Source organism: Ctenopharyngodon idella, chromosome 21, assembly GCF_019924925.1.
Source record: "Ctenopharyngodon idella isolate HZGC_01 chromosome 21, HZGC01, whole genome shotgun sequence".
Taxonomy (NCBI): Eukaryota; Metazoa; Chordata; class Actinopteri; order Cypriniformes; family Xenocyprididae; genus Ctenopharyngodon; species Ctenopharyngodon idella.
Window position 1 is genome coordinate 240,047 of NC_067240.1, and position 22,105 is coordinate 262,151.

Sequence of the window (22,105 nt, forward strand, 5' to 3'; positions counted from 1 at the left end):
CATAAGATGCTTCAACTGCATAGTTTGTACTCTAATGTGAAGACAAAAGCGATGAAACAGCTGATTTATCTCTCTCTCTCTGATCAATAATTCATGAAGGTGCAGCTATAAAAGTCGCATCATGTGACCAGGCACACATGAATAATTAATTATGTGACGTGTGATTATATGGAAGCATTTCCGCTACATAAGAAAACAAATCATGCTTTGGTAAATCATAATTCTGAATTTAAAAGTCATATTCGTGACATTAAAAAGTAGAAATTATTACATAAAAAGTCATAATTATGACAAGTCTTGAGGTAAAAAGGCAAAATTATGATAAAAGTCGACATTATGATTTACTGAGTGACAAAAAATTGTGAAATTAAAAAGCTGACATTGACTTAAAAAGTCAATAAATATGAGTTAACGTCGAAATTATGTCATATTAAGTCATAATTATGAGATTTAAAAAAAAAATGAAATTAAAAAGTCGAAATAATGACTTTATGTCTATTATGTCATAATTATGACTTTATAAGTCTGAATTTTGACTTTTTATCATAATTTCGACTTTTTAATGTTATATGATTTTTTAAAGTCATTATTTCGATGTAGTATGTCATAATTTCGGCTTTTTATCTCATAATTATGATTTCCCAAAGGATTTTTTTTCTTGTGTAACGGAAATGGGCTTCCATAATTTCCTCTTTTCAAGTGATGTTTTTCTCCGTTGGTGTTTTTGACAACAGGGAAAGTTCATTTCCGTCCAACAGATGGCGCCACTGACCGCCAGCAAAGCATTATGACACCTCAAGAGTTTGGTCAGTTATGAACTGAGCTTCATTTTTAATTAATTAATTCACTTTATTACTAGTGGATGTTGTCGCTGTTTTTAAACAGCGCTCATATTCAGACGGTTCTGGATCATAATCGTAATGTTAAAGATGTTACATTCCTCATTTAAGATCTGCACTTTCACATTAATGATACTGTAAATGCATTAAAGCACAAAACTTCATGTAAGTATGTTCTTTATGTAAAAACATTGTGTTTAATCATTAAAACCCCATTCTTAAGCTCCAGTTCTTTATTCGTTTAAAAAACAGTGACAATGAGAGTAAGTGAGATCATGATGAATGTTTATTGAGCATCAGAAATGGAAACACTGTGTCAGACTGGAGTGTTCTGAACATCTGGAATGCAGTCATCAGTCAAATAAAGCATGTCGATTACACCTTCACAGGCACAATTAAACTTCTAAACACATTTCAATGTATTTGGTTTCTACAGAACGTCTGGTCCTGCTGAAGCAAACAATCCTATTCATGATATCGCGTTTGGTTCGTAAACGTACACTGAGGAAGAGAAGAGCTGGACAGATCGTCTCGCGTATCTTCTGTCGGCTTCTAAACGCGGCTGCAGCTCGACCTCTGACCCTCTCAGTATTTGGCGTCGGCTTTCTCGAACAGCGGGCGCAGCTGCTCTTTAGTCGTGGCCTCCTTCTGCTGCATGAGCTCGGCATGACCTTTGGTGACCCCCCAGCCGTCGGGAGTGGACATGGACGGGCACAGCGGGCGTCCGGACGCGGGCTTCAGCTTCTCCCAGTAATCACGACGGGCCCTGAGGAGCACAGCGACAGCTATTCATGAACGATACATCACAAACGCACATGCAAGAGTCTCCACCTACTGGTCTGGAGGAATCACTCATCATTACTGAGTGTCAGTCATCACTAGTACTCGTGTTCAGAGTGATTGTAATTGAAATTATAACGAACGTTCATGAATTATCCATCACAAACGCACCAGCGTTCGTTTGTGTTTCACATACGACAGTCTCCACCTGCTGGTCTGGAGGAATCACTCGTAATTCTTGGGTGTCAATCATCACTAGTACTCGTGCTCAGAATGATTGTGATCGAAACTATAACATACATATATAACTGTGTATGTGTAAATGAATCTCTGTCTGTCTCACCTGGCTCTGACCCAGGGTTTGGTGTGCATTTCCAGTCCGCTGCCCCACATGCCGTGTTTCTGAGACGCCTCGGGCAGGAATCCTCTCTCGACGGCGAGCTCCTCGGCCACGGCGCGGATGTGATACGGCTCGAACCCGCAGCAGCCGCCAATATAACGGATGCCGGCCTTATAGGCCTCCCTGGCGTACTGCTGCATCTCCCAGCGGGACAGGATCCTCGGCTCCAGAGCTGAAAGGCACACATTCACATATTCACGTGTTCATCTTATTAAGAAAACTATTTATGGCATTCATTATGGCAGGAATGTGTTTGTGTACCGAAGGGGAACTCGGGCAGGTCGATGAAGCCCTGGCAGCTGCAGTCGGGTGTGTGATACGCCAGCGGCTGCGTCATATAATGCGCTTTCAGACCGGCTTTCTCCACGGCCGCCTTCATCATGGCCACGGTCTTCACACAGGTCATGGGGTCGAAGTGACAGTTCACACCCACGATATCAGCACCTGGAACAGACACCAGGACATCAGATCTCCATCATCTGCTGATCTGATGCTGTAAAGGGTGTCGGTGCGTCCCAGTTCACACACTCACACACTATTATATGATATTTAAAGGTTAGTTCAAACAAAAATGAAATTTCTGTCATTTATTACTCACCCTCATGTCGTTCCACACCCGTAAGACCTTCGTTCATCTTCTGAACACAAATTAAGATATTTTTGATGAAATCCGAGAGGTTTATGATTTGTTCATAGACAGCAATATAATCAACACTTTCAAGGTCCAGAAAGGTACTAAAGACATCGTTAAAACAGTCATGTGACTGCAGTGGTTCAACCTTAATGTTATGAAGAGACGAGAATACTTTTTGTGCGCAAAAACAAAACAAAAATAACGACTTTATTCATCAATCTCTTCTCTTCTGTGTCATTATCTTACGCAGGTGACGCAGTAACACAGTGAAGCTTCCGTGTTTACGTCCGAATGCCGGCTCAGTATTGGCCAAATCTGATCACGTGATCAGCACGATGCATGCGTGTGATGCTGACGCAGGAGCCGGCCAATAATGAGTCGCCGTTCTGATGTAGAACCTGGAAGCGCTGGACGTAAACAACGTATGAGAATGACACAGAAGAGAAGAGATTGATGAATAAAGTCATTATTTTTTGTTTTGTTTTTGTGCACAAAAAGTATTCTCGTCTCTTCATGACATTAAGGTTGAACCACTGCAGTCACATGACTGTTTTAACGATGTCTTTAGTACCTTTCTGGACCTTGAAAGTGTTGATTATATTGCTGTCTATGGACGAGTCATATACCTCTCGGATTTCATCAAAAATATCTTAATTTGTGTTCCGAAGATGAATGAAGGTCTTACGGGTGTGGAACGACATGAGGGTGAGGAATTAATGACAGAAACTTCATTTTTGGGTGAACTAACCCTTTAAGTTCTGAGAACGTCATGCTAACGTTCCCTTAAACGTTATTTATGAACGTCCAGTTTTTAAAAATAAATAAATTTCTTGGTTACGTGAACGTTAAGGACACGTTCCATTTTCAAACATTATGGGAACGTTACTTTTGAATGCTCTCTGAAAAAAGTAGTAACATTTAAAAAACTTTAGACGAACGTCCAACTGAAATGTTTCAGAAAAACATTCCATGAGCGACATATAAATAATGTTTTGTGCTGACGCTTTGAGAACATTGTTAAAGACCAGATAACTTTGAACGGAACGTTCTGAGAACATTCCCTGTTAGCTGGGCTTATAAAGTGTTAGCGAAGTGTTTTTGTGAGACGCACCTGCTCGGACCAGTCTGATGGCACACTCTCCAGGTGTCACTCCGTGCATGTCTCCCTCAGGTCCAATACACAGAGTCGCTGCTACAGGCTTTCCTGTCGCCTTCAGAGCCTGGACGGCCCATTCAGCCTCTTCCACGTGCTCGAAGTACTGCCAATCAATCAATCAATCAATCAATAACCAAACTAGGCATCTAGAATTAGCAGAGTGAATGTACGATCCTCACCTCGGCGATCAGAAAGTCTACGTTCTTCTTGATGAAAACGTCCAGCTGTTTCTTGAAGATCTTCTTGACCTCGTCTTCGCTCTTGCAGCTGAGGTACGAGGGCGTCTGCGAGACTCCGCCCGCCACCAGCGCATCGCCCTCATTGGCTACTTCTCTGGCCAGGTCACACGCCGCCTCGTTGATCTGCTGCCCCTGCGGTCAGATGGCATTATGGTGAGCAAACATCACCAGTGTCTTTAGGTTTTTATCTGAGGTCGGAGTTTGTGCAACGTTTAACATGAGCTCATGAAACTCGTGTGTGTGTGAGTGTATAAAGAGTGTGTGGCTCACAGTGAAAGTCAGCTTGTTCCCTCTGTTCTCCAGTTTGTCATCGCTGGCGTAGAAAGTGAACGTCTGCATGACATTTGACCCCGCCCGCAGGAACTCCCTGTGCAGCTGTCGCACTGACAGACAGAAATCACACGTTACGCTGGAAAAACACACTTTCTTACAAAAAAGTTTAATCTATACCATGTTACTGAATGATTGCCTTTGTACAAATCAAAATCAGGGTGGAATGACAGTGCATGAGGGAATCTCACCGGCCTCCGGGTGCTCAGCAGCGGCCTCTGGCGTCCAGGGTCCGGCCTTCACGTATCCTCTCTTCTCCAGCGCGAACACGAACCCTCCGTCTCCAATCACCACCTCACCCGCGCCCAGGCGCTCCAGAATACCCTGTACACACACGACATGAGGGGAAAATCACACAGTTTCACAGCAGAGAGACGAATGAACGCGCAGAACTGTGCATGTGCGCGCGCCCGGCAGGAGTTTTATTCCGTCTGTAACCGCATTAACTCACTTTAACGCGCGTTTGTGTGTTTCTGCTCATAGAGAGCTGATATATATTAATAGCTGAAACTAACAAACCTGCAGGATCGTGTGAAAATAACGCGCTTACAAACTACAAACTGGACTGTAGAACCGGCGAAAGTTTCTAGATCAGTTACTCACCCTCTTGGATCCGACTGGTGCCATGTTCTGCTGTAGATTCAGGGACAGATGGAGACCTTCAGGAGAGCTCAGGGAGACTGGAGTGAGATGAACATGAGATGAGCTCTTATAAAGCACCGCTGGAGGGGTGTGTGTGTGTGTGTGTGTGAGAGAGAGAGAGAAAGATCGGCCCCTTGTAATCTAAACTAGTTCACAATGTTACTGGTTAATGTTTATATTTCAAACTCAGAACATCATTATCGTCAGAGTGATATTCAATAATGCGTCTGATGTCTTACGCCACATTTTTTGTGATGCAACAAAGATCATATGACAACTTTTGCACACTGTAGGTTGTATTTTTTACATTAAAGGTGCAAAAGTTCTGATGTGATTTAACAGAAACCAGCTGTTTTAACAGAGGTGTGTAGACTTCTGTACCGTGAATAATGTTCAGTCACACAGCTGTATCCAGAAGAGTTCTGCAGATGTTTTGCTGCTTGATCGTGTTATTGATCATCGATCGTGTCTGAGCTGATTATCAGCGCTGTGTGTTTGAGCTTCAGCTGTTTGCGATGCAGAGACATTGATCATGTGATCCTGCTGCCTTGACACATTTCACCGTCCACAAACATTCCTCTAGATCACACACACACACACACACACACACACACACACACACACACACAGTCAGGGTTGCTGCAATCTTTGTTTATGTAGCAGATCGTTCATTCACTCAGACTGTTTATGAAAGATATATTATTGCAGGTCATCGCTGCAGTGCGCGCGCGCAAAAGAAATGAAAAACATCGAAAACAGCGTATATGTTATGTTAAGATGTTGTGTGCACTGAATCATTCTGATTTATAATGTGTTTTCTCGTGTAGGTCATTTGTAAAATACAACAAATAGGAATCCCCTCATAGACGCGCCGCGTGTTCGACGCGTCTCTGACAGGCACGCGTGCGCGCGCTGCTCGTGCGTGTTTCTGCTTGACCGTTTGTTTGGAAACTCTGAGCTGAACTCAAGACTAAACTCAAGACAACTTCGTTCGGACCCCAACACAAAATGTCGCGAATATTAAACGCGTTTAACGCTCTCGTGAGGCGAGACTTCAGGAGAAAAACACTGCGCGTTTCTGCTCGGAGCTTCGCGACTGATGACGGGTGAGAAAAACCTGAGATATATCTGAGAAAAATAGTTCTATAGCTATAACAGAGCTGAGAAAATATGAATTATATCTGATAGACTTAGCAATAATGAGTTTTAATATTAAATAATATTATATTAATATTAAATCATTATTTATCTGACAGATTTGAGAAAATATGATTATATCACATATATCTGACAATTATGATATTTCAATCTTTCTGCAGAAATCATATGTGTGACTGTGATTCAGTCTCTGATCATAGAGTTATGATGTGAACTGTCATCTGTGTGTGTGTGTGTGTGTGTGTGGTTCTCAGAGATGGAGCTGCTGGTGATTTGGGCAGGCGTCTGAAGGACAGCGCAGAGACGGTGGTCATCGGCGGCGGGTGTGTCGGGGTCAGTCTGGCGTATCATCTGGCCAAAGCCGGACAGAAGGACGTGGTGCTGCTGGAAAAGTCCGAGCTGACGGCCGGATCCACATGGCACGCGGTACGGGCACGGGTCAAGGGTCAGACACGACACAGTGAAAGTGTCACTGAAAAAAGACACAATCTACATTTATGTATCGTTTAGGAAACACATGAGCACACAGCGGCCGGTTGTAACAAAACCTGTTCGCTGATAAAAGTGATATGAAAATTAGAGCTTCTCTTGTTCAGCCTGAAGACTCTGTGTTCTAGAATAAACAAACTGAGCCGCCGTTAGTGCTCCGTCTGCTCCTCTCACACTGACTTCGGCATGTAAGCTGCTCAGATCCTCTTCTGACAAACATTTAAGACGTTTGATCCTCTTCTGTTAGTAGTTAACCAATTCTGTTCACCGTTCTGTCCACCTGGACTCTGTGTTTCAGCTGTAAGAGATTAAAAACATGACGGCCGAAGGTGAAAATGACAGTCGGATGAAGTGTGATCGAAGTATTCCAGGTTAAATAGGCAACAACTTCAATAACTTCAAAGTATTTGACAGCTTACACTGCAGAATGTATTTCTGTCTTGTTTTCCAGTACAAATATTTAAATCAAGATACATTTACTGGAGAAGCAAAATAATCTGAATTTAAACTTAATTTAAAGGGAAAACAAGTGTGCTAGTTAGTGTGCACGTCCACTACAAGTTAGTGTGCAAGTGCTCTACCAGTAGTTAGTGTGCTAGTTAGTGTGCACATCCTCTACTAGTTAGTGTGCACATCCTCTACTAGTTAGTGTGCACGTCCACCGTCCACTATAAGTTAGTGTGCATGTCCAATACTAATTATTGTGCAAATGCTCTACTAGTAGTTAGTGTGCTAGTTAGTGTGCACATCCACTACAAGTTATTGTGAACATCCACTACATGTTAGTGTGCACATCCTCTACTAGTTATTGTGCAAGTGCTCTACTAGTTGTTAATGTGCTAGTTAGTGTGCATGTCCACTACAAGTTAGTGTACATATCTTCTACTAGTTAGTGTGCATGTCCACTACAAGTTAGTGTACATATCCTCTACTAGTTAGTGTGCACATCCACTTCTAGTTATTGTGCAAGTGCTCTACTAGTAGTTAGTGTGCTAGTTAGTGTGCACATCCACTACAAGTTATTGTGAACATCCACTACAAGTTAGTGTGCACATCCTCTACTAGTTATTGTGCAAGTGCTCTACTAGTTGTTAATGGGCTAGTTAGTGTGCATGTCCTCTACAAGTTATTGTGAACATCCACTACAAGTCAGTGTGCACATCCACTTCTAGTTATTGTGCAAGTGCTCTACTAGTAGTTAGTGTGCAAGTTAGTGTGCATGTCCACTACAAGTTAGTGTACATATCCTCTACTAGTCAGTGTGCACATCCACTTCTAGTTATTGTGCAATTGCTCTACTAGTAGTTAGTGTGCAATTTAGTGTGCACATCCACAACAAGTTAGTGTGCACGTCCACTACAAGTTAGTGTACATATCTTCTACTAGTTAGTGTGCATGTCCACTACAAGTTAGTGTACATATCCTCTACTAGTTAGTGTGCACATCCTCTACTAGTTAGTGTGCACGTCCACCGTCCACTATAAGTTAGTGTGCATGTCCAATACTAATTATTGTGCAAATGCTCTACTAGTAGTTAGTGTGCTAGTTAGTGTGCACATCCACTACAAGTTATTGTGAACATCCACTACATGTTAGTGTGCACATCCTCTACTAGTTATTGTGCAAGTGCTCTACTAGTTGTTAATGTGCTAGTTAGTGTGTATGTCCTCTACAAGTTATTGTGAACATCCACTACAAGTCAGTGTGCACATCCACTTCTAGTTATTGTGCAAGTGCTCTACTAGTAGTTAGTGTGCAAGTTAGTGTGCATGTCCACTACAAGTTAGTGTACATATCCTCTACTAGTCAGTGTGCACATCCACTTCTAGTTATTGTGCAATTGCTCTACTAGTAGTTAGTGTGCAATTTAGTGTGCACATCCACAACAAGTTAGTGTGCATGTCCACTACAAGTTAGTGTACATATCTTCTACTAGTTAGTGTGCATGTCCACTACAAGTGAGTGTACATATCTTCTACTTGTTAGTGTGCATGTCCACTACAAGTTAGTGTACATATTCTCTACTAGTTAGTGTGCATGTCCACTACAAGTTAGTGTACATATCCTCTACTAGTTAGTGTGCACATCCACTTCTAGGTATTGTGCAAGTGCTCTACTAGTAGTTAGTGTGCAATTTAGTGTGCACATCCACTACAAGTTAGTATACATATCCTCTACTAGTTAGTGTGCATGTCCACTACAAGTTAGTGTACATATCTTCTACTAGTTAGTGTGCATGTCCACTACAAGTTAGTGTACATATCTTCTACTAGTTAGTGTGCATGTCCACTACAAGTTAGTGTACATATCCTCTACTAGTTAGTGTGCATGTCCGCTACAAGTTAGTGTACATATCTTCTACTAGTTAGTGTACATGTCCACTACAAGTTAGTGTACATATCCTCTACTAGTTAGTGTGCATGTCCACTACAAGTTAGTGTACATATCTTCTACTAGTTAGTGTGCATGTCCACTACAAGTTAGTGTACATATCTTCTACTAGTTAGTGTGCATGTCCACTACAAGTTAGTGTACATATCCTCTACTAGTTAGTGTGCACATCCACTTCTAGGTATTGTGCAAGTGCTCTACTAGTAGTTAGTGTGCAATTTAGTGTGCACATCCACAACAAGTTAGTGTGCACATTCTCTACTAGTTAGTGTGCATGTGTTGTCTTAGTTAAAGGCCCAACAGTCTCCAGATTACAGCACGTCTCTTCTCAGTCTCTCTAATTCTCATTCAGCATGTTCAGTCAGCAAAAAACAAGCTCAGACACTCTCTGACAGGTGTAACACACCAACACACTGACACACATCTGTTGCCGTCTGTCAGTGTGATGTGAATTGGCCTTAACATGCATGTGCTCCACTAGTTAGTGTGCAAGTGTCTGATGATGTCATCATCCACAGGCGGGACTCACCACATATTATCATCCGGGCATTAATCTGAAGAAGATTCATTATTACAGCATCAAACTCTTCGAGCAGCTGGAGGCCGAGACGGGACAGGTGAGACGCATCAGTCATGTTTACTAGAGTTAGAGAGATTCATTCGCTCAGGTTATTGAGTGTGTTGAAGGCGATGGTGGTGTGTTTGTGTCGCAGGCCGTGGGCTTCCATCAGCCGGGCAGCATCAGAATCGCGTCCACTCCGGTCCGAGTCGACGAGCTCAAGTATCAGATGAGCCGAACTCACTGGCATCCCACGCCACAGTTCCTCATCGGCCCGGAGAAGATCCAGCAGCTCTTTCCTCTGCTCAACATGAACAAGGTACACGATTAGACTGAAGCACATACAAAATAAACTGCATCTGACTACAACTCGGCTAAAATTGTATTGTGGAGAGAAATAAAAAAACAGCGTATAAGACTTTTTATTACATTCAGGTACCAGTAAATAAAACTAAAAATACACACGTGTGAAGATGTGAAGATGTTTCTCTGTGTGTGTCAGGTGTTGGCGGGTCTCTATAATCCGGGCGATGGTCACATCGACCCATACTCTCTGACGATGGCTCTGGCAGCGGGAGCGCGGATGTATGGTGCTCAGATCTATCCTCACGCTCCGGTCACAGGCCTCACGCCGACCGCTGACGGCAGATGGGACGTCCAGACTCCACACGGAACCATCAGAGCCAATCGCATCGTCAATGCCACAGGTTAGGCCACACCCCATATGTTAGACCACACCCCCATATCTTAGACCACACCCTATGTGTTAGACCACACCCCATATGTTAGACCACACCCCCATATGTTAGACCACACCCCCACATGTTAGACCACACCCCATATGTTAGAACACACACCAATATGTTAGACCACAACCCATTCGACCGCACACCATATGTTTGACCATGCACTATAAGTTAGACCACACCCCCATATGTTAGACCACACCCCCACATATTAGACCACACCCCCCATATCTTAGACCACAACCCATTCGACCGCACACCATATGTTAGACCACACCTCCATATCTTAGACCACACCCCCATATCTTAGACCTCACACTATATGTTAGACCACACCCCCATATGTTAGACCACACCCCATATCTTAGACTACACCCCCATATCTTAGACCACAACCCATTCGACCGCACACCATATGTTTGACCATGCACTATATGTTAGACCACACCTCTGTATGTTAGACCACACCTCATTGTGTTAGGCCACACCCCTCAGTGCGTCTGTTCCCCGTTTATATTTCAGAGTTCCAGCTGTCTGACCTCATGTGAACTCCAGAAGAGATTCTGGAAATTTGAGGTGTTTTTCAGGGTTCTTAAAAAGTCAGTTTGAGACAATATAAGGCCATAAAAAGATTTGGCCATAACAGTTTTACGTTTGATGTTAAGAACTGACTTTTATTATATCGTTGTATGTAGCACGTCATATAGAAGAGTGAAGTTTCTCCATCACAGTCACTCAAGACTACCTAAATGAATCTGATTGATAATCAATGATCTGATCTCTGTGTCAGACAGACAGATGCGGGTTTTGCTGTAATAGTTTGATGTGCTGAAGCAGCGGTGATAAGATGTTCAGACACACATTGTGCCGTCACACGGGCCTAAAGGCCGATCACTGACCTCTGACCTCTGCTATAGCAAACACACCTGATAATGTCCCAGAGATCTGCTGCTGTCGGCTGTATTCTGAGCGTTTTGTTCACCTCTGAAACGAGGTGCTGGACGTGTAGTGTGTGATCCAGAGGTCAGATGCAGTCAGACTTTTCTCTGTTTCCTTTTCCTGTCTAAGGTTTCCTGTTTCTGTGGAATAAAATGAGCAAAGCAGAATCAAATCTGTGTATGTATGAATGCATGTATGTGTGTGTGTTTGTTTTGGCTGATAGTTCTGGTTTAACGTTTTTGGGGTTTTGGCCTTCAGCCCCGCTCACATGATCAGCCAATCAGCTCTCGCCAACAGTTCATCTCTCAGCCAATCACCAGAGGTCTCTCTCACACGCCTCAGCTCATCCAGTTCCTACCAGAATTCTTCATTCGTTTTTTTTTTTTTCTTCAAGCTGACTGAACAAAACTCTTTGGCTCAGTTCTTTCTGTAGGCCATCAGTCATTGGAAAAAAGATTCTATTCTTTTCTATTCTGTTATGTTGTATTCTGCTCTTTCAAATTCTATTCTTTTCTATTCTGTTCAATTCTGTTCTATTGTATTCTGTTCTGTTTTATTGTGTTGTATTCTATTCTATTTTATTCTGTTTTATTCTATTCCATTCTGTTCTATTCAGTTCTATTCCATTCTGTTCTAATATATTCTGTTTTATTCTGTTGTATTCTGTTCTATTCTATTCTGTTATGTTCTATTCTGTTGTATTCTGTTCTATTCCATTCCATTCTATTCTATTCTATTCCATTCTGTTCTAATCTATTCTATTATTTTGTATTTTGTTCTATTCTGTTCTGTTTTATTGTTGTATTCTGTTCTATTCTATTCTGTTATGTTTTATTATATTCTAATCTGTTCTATTCCATTGTTCTAATATATTCTGTTTTATTCTGTTCTTATCTGTTATATTCTATTCTGTTCAGTTTTACTACGGTAAACCTCAGGATAAACAGAAAGACTAATATTAATATTATAATGTGTTATGTGTATGCCAAGTTATAGAGATGCGTTTTTAGTCTAGATTTAAACTGACAGAGTGTGTCTGCTTCCCGAACAATGCTAGGAAGACTGTTCCAAAGTTTAGGTGCCAAATAGGAGAAGGATCTACCGCCTGCGGTTGATTTTGATATTCTAGGTATTATCAGCTGGCCTGAATTCTGAGATCGCAATAGACGTGAAGGACTATAATGAATTAGGAGCTCGCTCAGGTACTGGGGAGCTAAACCATTTAGTGCTTTGTAAGTAATTAGCAAGATTTTAAAATCTATACGATGTTTAACAGGAAGCCAATGCAGTGTTGACAGAACTGGGCTAATATGGTCATACTTCCTAGTTCTAGTAAGAACTCTAGCTGCTGCATTTTGTACGAGCTGTAGTTTGTTGTGAGGGTTTATATGTGTAAAACAAAACAAAAAAAATATTTTGCAAATGGAGAATAAAATGCTGTTATTGCAGTGAGATTGTCTTAATATCTCACTCAGTTCTCATGTTCAGATGCAGTTTATGGTTTATCATCTCTCTTATCTGGGCAAAGCACAGTCATTTCTCATGATTGCATAGCATCATGTGTCTGTATGGCAATATGCATATGTAAATGATATGCAAATGAGGCTGTGCATTACTAAAAGCACTGTGTGGATATTGAGGTGGAGAGTGAAGCTGTTTATGAAGTGAACTCCACACATTCTTCACTGATGACATCACAAGTGTTTGTGGCTGCAGATCTGGGATCAGTCAAGAACACGAGAGGTCAAAGGTCAGAACTCACGGAATGTTTGCAGGAGGATCCTGTTACTCTGAACCCTGATGACCCACAAACACACCGTCAGCAGTGATTGGTGGCTGGAAAAACACAACGACCAATCAGACGACGTCTCACCTCGATACAGATGTTTGTGATTGTGTGTTTGTTGCTCTAGCTAAACTAGCTCTGATCCACAGCAGAAATTATGACACACACACACACACACACACTAGGGGTTGAACGACTTTAGATTTTTTGAAGTTGACATTGATATGTGATGGAAGTCAAATCGACGTTGAGGACGTCTTTAATGAACAAGCCTGAGACTGAACGCGGGTCATCTTGTGCACAGCTATGACATACGACAGCGCTGCCCACAAGGCTATTGTCCTACATAACAGCTCATTTTTATCAGTTCTTTTGTGTTTGGATCGTTATATTTCTCACAGATTTCTGCTCGTTCTAAATCAGACACAGATGAAGTAGCACAGTAAAGATTGCATTAATATGAATGCATTAGTGAGAGAGTGATTGTGTGTGAATTCATTCTACCTGGCAGCGTCTCTTTACTAATATCGAAGCTGTGTGTTTCAGTTACTAAGAAATATATGCTTTTCAGTTTCTAAGCTATTTTATTGATAAATCACAGAACAGTGTTAAAAACACATTTCTGCACTGAATGATTCTGTGTGTGTGATCTGTCTGTGTGTGAGTGTGTGTGAGTGTGTTTGAGAGAGAGTGTATGTGTGTATAGTGTGTGTGTGTGTCAGCTGCTGAAGGTTATTTCAGACTGATGGATCATGTTCTGTGTGATTATTTCAGGACATCTTCAGTGTTTGTGTGGCTCTGTGTTGATCTGCTCAAGGTTTCATCTGAACCTCAATTCAAGCTTTGTTTTGTAGATAGCACAAAAATTGACACGTTTTTGTCTTTACATCTCATTAATATGACTTAGTATGTCATAATTATGATTTACCAAAGCATATTTTTTCCCTATGTGGTGAAAATGGGCTTCTATATACATAATCTATTTGCATACTGAACTGTGATTGTTTGCTGCATGTAGTGAACTATCTGTAGTGGGTTTTATGTGTTGACTATGTTGCGAAGCGTCTCTGATCCAAAGACTAAAACATGAGCTGACATAAATCTACATGGAGCTGCACAAACACTCTGAGATCGCCTGAGGAACTCTAGGAGAAACTGCAGAAACGAACTTGATACTTATGACATATTTCATTTAGAGTGTAACTCTAAATGCCGATTGTATTGTTACAATGTCAGTAGTATATGTATATGAACTATGTTTACTCGTTGTCTGTGGTACCTGGAACAAGAAATTCACGTTTCACAGCTCCAGGGCTTTGGTGAAAACTATAGATTGTACGTCAGCATTTTTGTATCCTCCATTTGGCCTAAAACACTGTGTTCATGGTCATCCAGTTTGAAATGTTGACTACAAACAAACACGGATGTTTTTCAAATTTTCCATCTCTGCGTTCTCTCCATATTTACGATTCTTTCTAGTCTTTAGCCGCTGCTTACAATGCGCTGGATCCTTCACTGGAAACTCAGTAACTCACTCCCGCTAAACGTTAACTCTTTGAATTCTTGCACCGGGAACAATACAAGTCGACACTATTATGACTAAAAGTTTGCCAAGAAGTATTTCCTACTAAAGCAAGGTGGTATTTGACTCTGGTAAGCGTATCCAGAGCAGGCTGGTGGGCGTGGCCTTGGATGGCAACATGCCCAGTGCATTATGGGTGTTAAAGTTTTCCTACCTATTTGGCAAAAGAGAAGACAACAGCCTTTTTTCTCTGTTTTCTCTAGTCAGGAGCATCAATTTCAAACATATTTTCTGCCTTTCTACTGCATAGGCAGCCAAATTTAATTGAAAGCCCATTTTGCCAGCATTTAAATCTGAAGGAGGTTAATCTGAGCATGTGCAGTTATCTTTGATCTCTGAATTGATCTGAATAATGACTCTGTAGAGCAGCTTTACTGCTGAATTGAGTTTGTCTCATAATAGATGAAGTCTGCATCTGTTCTGTTCATTACTGTGAAGCTGCTTCGAAATTATCTATATTGTATTAAGTGCTTTATAAATAAAGCTGACTGACTTAATCTCAGGGTTCTGGGCACGTGAACTGGGTCACATGATCGGTTTCCAGCACCCCACCGTCCCAGTGCATCACCAGTACGTCGTTACGGCGACCGTTCCCGAGGTGAAGGCCCTGAAGACGGAGCTCCCTGTGATCCGGGATCTGGAGGGCTCGTATTACCTGCGTCAGGAGCGCGACGGCCTGCTGTTCGGACCCTACGAGAGCGAGGAGAAGATGATGCTGCAGGACTCGTGGATCAGAGACGGCGTCCCGCCAGGTCAGAGAACACCATAGCAACGTCCAATCACAGCACAGTCGTACATCAATCAAGTGTGTTTATGTCTGTGTGTTGAAGGTTTCGGTAAGGAGTTGTTCGAGTCCGATCTGGACCGTATAATGGATCATGTGGAAATGGCCATGGAGATGGTGCCGGTTCTGAAGAACGCTGACATCATCAACATCGTGTCTGGACCTATTACATACACGCCGGACCTGCTGCCCATGATCGGGCCGCACCAGGGAGCCCGCAACTACTGGACCGCCATCGGCTTCGGGTCAGCACTAAATCTGAATTATTCCACACTTTTGAGCGGTAGCGCACGATCACGTGATGATTGACGTGTGAGGTGTGATTGACAGGTACGGCATCATTCACTCTGGAGGAGTGGGGAAGTTCCTCAGCGACTGGATCATGAGCGGTGAACCCCCGTATGACCTCATCGAGTGTGACCCCAATCGCTATGGCCACTGGACCACCGTACCGTACCTGTGTGCCAAAGCCAGGGAATCGTACGGCTTCAACAATGTTGGTGAGTCACGTGACAGGAAGATGCGTGTGGATGCTGTAATGATGTCAGTGAGTGTTTGATGTAAATGATCTGTGTGTCCGACTGGTTTCAGTGGGTTTTCCTAAAGAGGAGCGTTTCGCGGGTCGACCGACTAGCCGGGTCAGTGGCGTTTATGAGCTGCTGAAGGACAAATGCTCTATGGGTTTCCATGCAGGCTGGGAACAGCCACATTACTTCCACAAACCTGGAGACGACACCGGATACAAGTGAGCGATCTATTAGCAGATGCTGATATCTATATAGTATAAATTATTTATTAACACTAGCTTTCAAACGTTTGGGGTCCGTAAGATGTTTAATGTTTCTGAAAGAGTCTCTTCTGCTCACCAAGGCTGCATTTATTTGATCAAAAATACAGTAAAGAGAGTGAAATATTATTACCATTTAAAATAACTGCATCCTTGTTGAATAACAGTAACTAAAAGTACACAAAAAAACCCTGAACTTGTGAACAGTAGTGTAAATGAAGAGCGATGTGAGTGTCTCTCTCTGGTCCTGTGATGCAGTCCCAGCTTCAGAAGGACTAACTGGTTCAGGCCGGTCGGACGAGAGTGTAAACTGGTGATGGAGGGAGTGGGTGTGATTGACCTTTCACCCTTCGGGAAGTTCATGGTGAAAGGAGACGATTCACACCAGCTGCTCGACCGACTGTTTGCCAACACACTGCCAAAGGTGAGAGAGAGCGAAAACAGCCTAAAACACACAGAACACCCTAAAAACTGCATAGCAACAGCCTAAAACACACAGAACACCCTAGCAACTGCATAGCAACAGCCTAAAACACACAGAACACCCTAGCAACTGCATAGCAACAGCCTAAAACACACAGAACACCCTAGCAACTGCATAGCAACAGCCTAAAACACACAGAACACCCCAGCAACTGCATAGCAACAGCCTAAAACACACAGAACACCCTAGCAACTGCATAGCAACAGCCTAAAACACACAGAACACCCCAGCAACTGCATAGCAACAGCCTAAAATACTCGGAACACCCTAAAAACTGCATAGCAACAGCCTAAAACACACAGAACACCCCAGCAACTGCATAGCAACAGCCTAAAACACACAGAACACCCCAGCAACTGCATAGCAACAGCCTAAAATACTCGGAACACCCTAGCAACTGCATAACAACAGCCTAAAACACTGGGAACACCCTAGCAACTGCATAGCAGCAGCCTAAAACACTCGGAACACCCTAGCAACTGCATAGCAGCAGCCTAAAACACTCGGAACACCCTAGCAACTGCATAGCAACAGCCTAAAACACACAGAACACCCCAGCAACTGCATAGCAACAGCCTAAAACACACAGAACACCCCAGCAACTGCATAGCAACAGCCTAAAATACTCGGAACACCCTAGCAACTGCATAACAACAGCCTAAAACACTCGGAACACCCTAGCAACTGCATAGCAGCAGCCTAAAACACTCGGAACACCCTAGCAACTGCATAACAACAGCCTAAAACACTCGGAACACCCTAGCAACTGCATAGCAGCAGCCTAAAACACACAGAACACCCCAGCAACTGCATAGCAACAGCCTAAAACACTCAGAACCCACCAGCAACTGCATAGCAACAGCCTAAAACATACAGAACACCCCAGCAACTGCATAGCAACAGCCTAAAACACTCAGAACCCACCAGCAACTGCATAGCAACAGCCTAAAACACACAGAACACCCCAGCAACTGCATAGCAACAGCCTAAAACACTCAGAACCCACCAGCAACTGCATAGCAACAGCCTAAAACACACAGAACACCCTAGCAACTGCATAGCAACAGCCTAAAACACACAGAACACCCCAGCAACTGCATAGCAACAGCCTAAAACACACAGAACACCCCAGCAACTGCATAGCAACAGCCTAAAACACTCGGAACACCCTAGCAACTGCATAACAACAGCCTAAAACACTCGGAACACCCTAGCAACTGCATAGCAGCAGCCTAAAACACACAGAACACCCCAGCAACTGCATAGCAACAGCCTAAAACACTCAGAACCCACTAGCAACTGCATAGCAACAGCCTAAAACACTCAGAACCCACCAGCAACTGCATAGCAACAGCCTAAAACACACAGAACACCCCAGCAACTGCATAGCAACAGCCTAAAACACTCAGAACACCCTAGCAACTGCATAGCAACAGCCTAAAACACTCAGAACACCCTAGCAACTGCATACCAACAGCTTAAAACACTTAGAACGCCCTAGCAACTGCATAGCAACAGCCTAAAACACTCAGAACACCCTAATAACTGCATACCAACAGCTTAAAACACTTAGAACGCCCTAGCAACTGCATAGTAACCCCCAAAACGCTCAGAACAACCTGATAGCTGCATAGCAACAGCCTAAAATATTTTTAAAAATTAAGAAAGAAAGAAAGAAAGAAAGAAAGAAGTTTTCTTGAGGAAACTGAACAGAAACTGGCAGTAATGTTTTTTTAGTTAAAGCTTGTGTCTGATGATCTGGATGGAGAATCACTTCATGAGTGTCTCTGACAGTACAAACACCTGTAACTGACAGCAACAGGAATCAGACTGAATGATGATGATGTTTGATTCTCAGGTGGGCCAAACCAACATCAGTCACATGTTGACCCCGCGGGGGCGTGTCTACGCTGAGGTCACGCTTACCCAGATTGCACCTGGAGAGTTTCTGCTCATCACAGGCTCCGGGTCCGAGCTTCATGATCTGAGGTGTGTCCAATCACACACACACACACACACACACACACATCAGTAACATTTACTACTGTCTGAGAGCTGAAGGGAGCCAGTGTGTGTAAAGTGAGAATATCTGAAGAAATGTATGTGTCAGTAACAGCTGTCTGGTTTCTGCCCCTCATCTCATCCAATCAGAAAGCAGCGCACTCACCTCCCCACTGCCACACACACACACTCAGCGCCCCCTTCTGGATGAAAGTGAATTGACCAGCAGTACTAAGAGAGACTAATAAATGGAGCTGTTAATAACTGCTGCTTAATTAATTAGTCCTCACTCATACCAGAGCCGACAGTGATGAAACCTTCAGTGAGTCTTAATGTGTGTGTGGATCAGGAAACAGCTAAAAAATCCCTCAGGCTTGCAAAAATACTAGCAACTGCCTAAAAACACAGTAGAAACCCCGTTGAAACATCTTGCCAGTGACCCATAACACCATAATATCATGGCCACAAGTTTGTACAGACAAACAATACTCTTAAAATGTAAGAATCTAGTTATTAATTCTGTTATTGACAGCGATGTAATGCGTGCCGCGGTGGTTTCTGTCTGTTTCAGATGGATCGAGCGCGAGGTGTCTGATGGCGATTATCACGTGAGTGTGTCTAACGTGACGGATGAAATTGGTGTTTTGGGCGTCGCCGGGCCGAAATCACGGGTGGTTCTTCAGAAACTGACCGATGAAGACATGAGTGACGCAGCATTCAGATTCCTGCACTGCAGATCCATTCAGCTGGCCGGCATTCCTGTCCGCGCCATCCGGATATCCTACACAGGTGATGCCGATCAGTACAGGCTGACTGACAGAACTTATGCAAATGAGCAGCTGTCCTCATACAGTGTGTGTGTGTGTGTGTGTAGGTGAGTTGGGCTGGGAGCTGTACATGGACATGAAGAACATGTCGGCCGTGTATCAGGCGCTGATGGAGGCGGGACAGGACGAGGACATCGATAACTTCGGCACATACGCCATGAGCTCACTGAGACTGGAGAAGGGCTTCAGAGCCTGGGGAGCTGAGGTCCTGCTCACACACACACGACATGCATTTTTTACATGACATACATGTGTCTTGTAAACATCTTACAGGAAATAATCTCATCTCAAGCGTCTGTTCTGTTGTTTCCAGATGAACTGCGACACGAATCCTTTAGAAGCAGGTTTGGACTATTTCATCAAACTCAATAAGGTAATAATAAGCCGTCTCCGTTCGCTCTCTGAGGTGTGAGCCGGATCTCACGGCTGATCTGATGTTTCCAGCCTGCAGATTTCATCGGTAAACAGGCCCTGCTGGAGATCAAGGCTCAGGGTTTGAGCCGTCGGCTGGCGTTCCTCACGCTGGACACGGACGACATCGACCCGGAGGGCAACGAGACCGTCTGGCACAACGGCCAGGTAAAGACATCAGCATGTGTCAGAAAGTCTTTTCTTAGCAAAACAACCATCAGGGAAGAGATTACGTAAGAGTTTATCAACTCACAGTCACATGACCAAAATAAATAGAGGGAAATGTTCTGGGGCGCAGAACAGAAAAGGATAGATGTTATAATAGTGATTTTATAATGTCTAAATATAAATCCAAAAGCAAAACATATGAAAAGAACTATATTAGGGAGTGGAATGAGTGGTCCTCTGCAGCCATCTACTGGTAATATCATGTAATTTTTTAATACTATTGTTTAAGACATCTCCGTGTTTGTCTCTGTTCTCCGTGGAGGTGGTCGGGAACACGACGTCAGGATCGTACAGCTACACCACGCAGCAGAGCCTGGCGTTCGCGTACCTGCCCGTCCATCTGATTCACGTGGGTCAGCAGGTGGAAGTGGAGCTTCTGGGCAAGAAATACCTGGCGACGGTCACTCAGGAGCCGCTAGTCCTCACAGAACCCACCAGAACCCGCCTGCAGAAGAAGAGCAAGAGCGTCTGAGAACCTGAAGACCAGAAGAACTGGACATGACCTTAATGACCTTTCATAAATGCATTCAATGATGTGACGACAGAAGATTTCATTTCTGTGTGAACGTTTCGTCTAGATGAAAATCTCAAAACAACTGTGAACGTGAAAATGAAAATGAAAGGTCGTATTTTTTTTTAAATGTTGAAATCTGTGTTAAAAAGCATTAAAAACTGAAAACACTGTGACGTTTTGCTGCTGCTGCTGAAACATTGTCTTAATGTCCAGATTCTGTGAATGATTTCTAGTCTAATTCTATGATTTATTTGACAGTATTTTGTGTTCAGAGTTTCGAGGGTCCGACTAACTGTCGAGTCTTACAAAGAGCCAGAGAAGAACTTTAATAAAACACAATCTCAGATGATTCCAGTATGATGTTGACCTCTTATTATTCTCTATCTCTGTACTCTATGTTTTCAGTGTGAATAAACTCTCTCTCTCCTCTCTGACAGGTTTAATCGTAGAACAAAAGTTTTTGAAGAATTTAAATGTTTAGAATCATATTTACCGTAGTACAGTGATTCAAAAATGAATTCTTGCCGGATGGTGTGAAAATTAGAATTGAAGGAAGTGGAATTCAAATGGAATAAAGTTTATATAACTGCTATAAATGTATTTTCTATGAATGCATTTAATATTTAGTATGAGTTCATATTTATTAAGCTCGGTTAATGAATATTAATTACGTTACGTTACCGAGGGCTGTCACAAGGTATTCAGGAGATGTCACATGACTATTTAATATTCATAACCACGCCCTCACCATTGAAATGTTCACCATATGGAATGTCAGCGGAACTAAATTTAAATGTCGGCCGTTTTTGTTGCGTTAAGAGATTTTAAATGTTGGTCGTTTTGTTCCATTAAGAAATTTAAATGCCGGTTTGATCATAGAACGAAAGTTTTTGAAAAGTTTTTAAAAGTTTATAATCATATTTACCATAGTACAGTGGTTCAAAACTAAACTGAAAATTAATTCTTTCCTGATCGTGTGAGAATTAGAATTTAAGGAAGTGGAATTCAAATGGAATAAAGTTTATATATTTGCTGTGTGTATTTTTTATGAATGCATTTAATATTTAGTATGAATTAATATTTATTAAGCTTGGTTAATGAATATTAATTACGTTACGTTACTTTACCAAAGGCTGTCACAAGGTATTCGAGAGACGTCACATGACTATTTAATATTCATAGCCACGCCCTTACCATTGAAATATTCACCATAAGGAACGTCAGCGGAACTAAATTTAAACTAAATTTATATGTTGGTTGTTTTTGTTCCGTTAAGAAATTTAAATGTTGGTTGTTTTTGTTCCGTTAAGAAATTTAAATGTTGGTTGTTTTTGTTCCATTGAGAAATTTAAATGTCGGTTTAATCATAGAACGAAAGTTTTTGCAAGATTTAAAAGTT

General features: G+C 42.5%; 2 protein-coding genes across 2 annotated transcripts; one reads left to right on the forward strand and one right to left on the reverse strand.

Annotated features, from left to right (window-relative positions):
* Window positions 1-1,107: 1,107 nt before the first annotated feature.
* bhmt (betaine-homocysteine methyltransferase) lies at window positions 1,108-5,170 on the reverse strand. The gene is made up of 8 exons (XM_051878370.1): window positions 4,982-5,170; window positions 4,570-4,702; window positions 4,319-4,431; window positions 3,989-4,180; window positions 3,765-3,912; window positions 2,281-2,463; window positions 1,963-2,191; window positions 1,108-1,605 (listed from the first exon to the last, which is right to left on the reverse strand). Exons 1-8 carry the CDS (start codon window positions 5,003-5,005, stop codon window positions 1,425-1,427), a joined length of 1,203 nt encoding a protein of 400 aa, XP_051734330.1. The 5' UTR covers window positions 5,006-5,170; the 3' UTR covers window positions 1,108-1,424.
* A 515-nt stretch (window positions 5,171-5,685) lies between these two features.
* dmgdh (dimethylglycine dehydrogenase) lies at window positions 5,686-21,055 on the forward strand. The gene is made up of 16 exons (XM_051878366.1): window positions 5,686-6,126; window positions 6,433-6,604; window positions 9,577-9,675; window positions 9,772-9,936; window positions 10,120-10,324; window positions 15,174-15,422; window positions 15,501-15,699; window positions 15,785-15,954; window positions 16,046-16,199; window positions 16,500-16,665; window positions 18,584-18,714; window positions 19,298-19,515; window positions 19,601-19,758; window positions 19,867-19,926; window positions 19,998-20,132; window positions 20,455-21,055. The coding sequence occupies exons 1-16, from the start codon at window positions 6,029-6,031 to the stop codon at window positions 20,662-20,664; spliced, it is 2,589 nt and encodes an 862-aa protein (XP_051734326.1). The 5' UTR covers window positions 5,686-6,028; the 3' UTR covers window positions 20,665-21,055.
* Window positions 21,056-22,105: the final 1,050 nt, after the last annotated feature.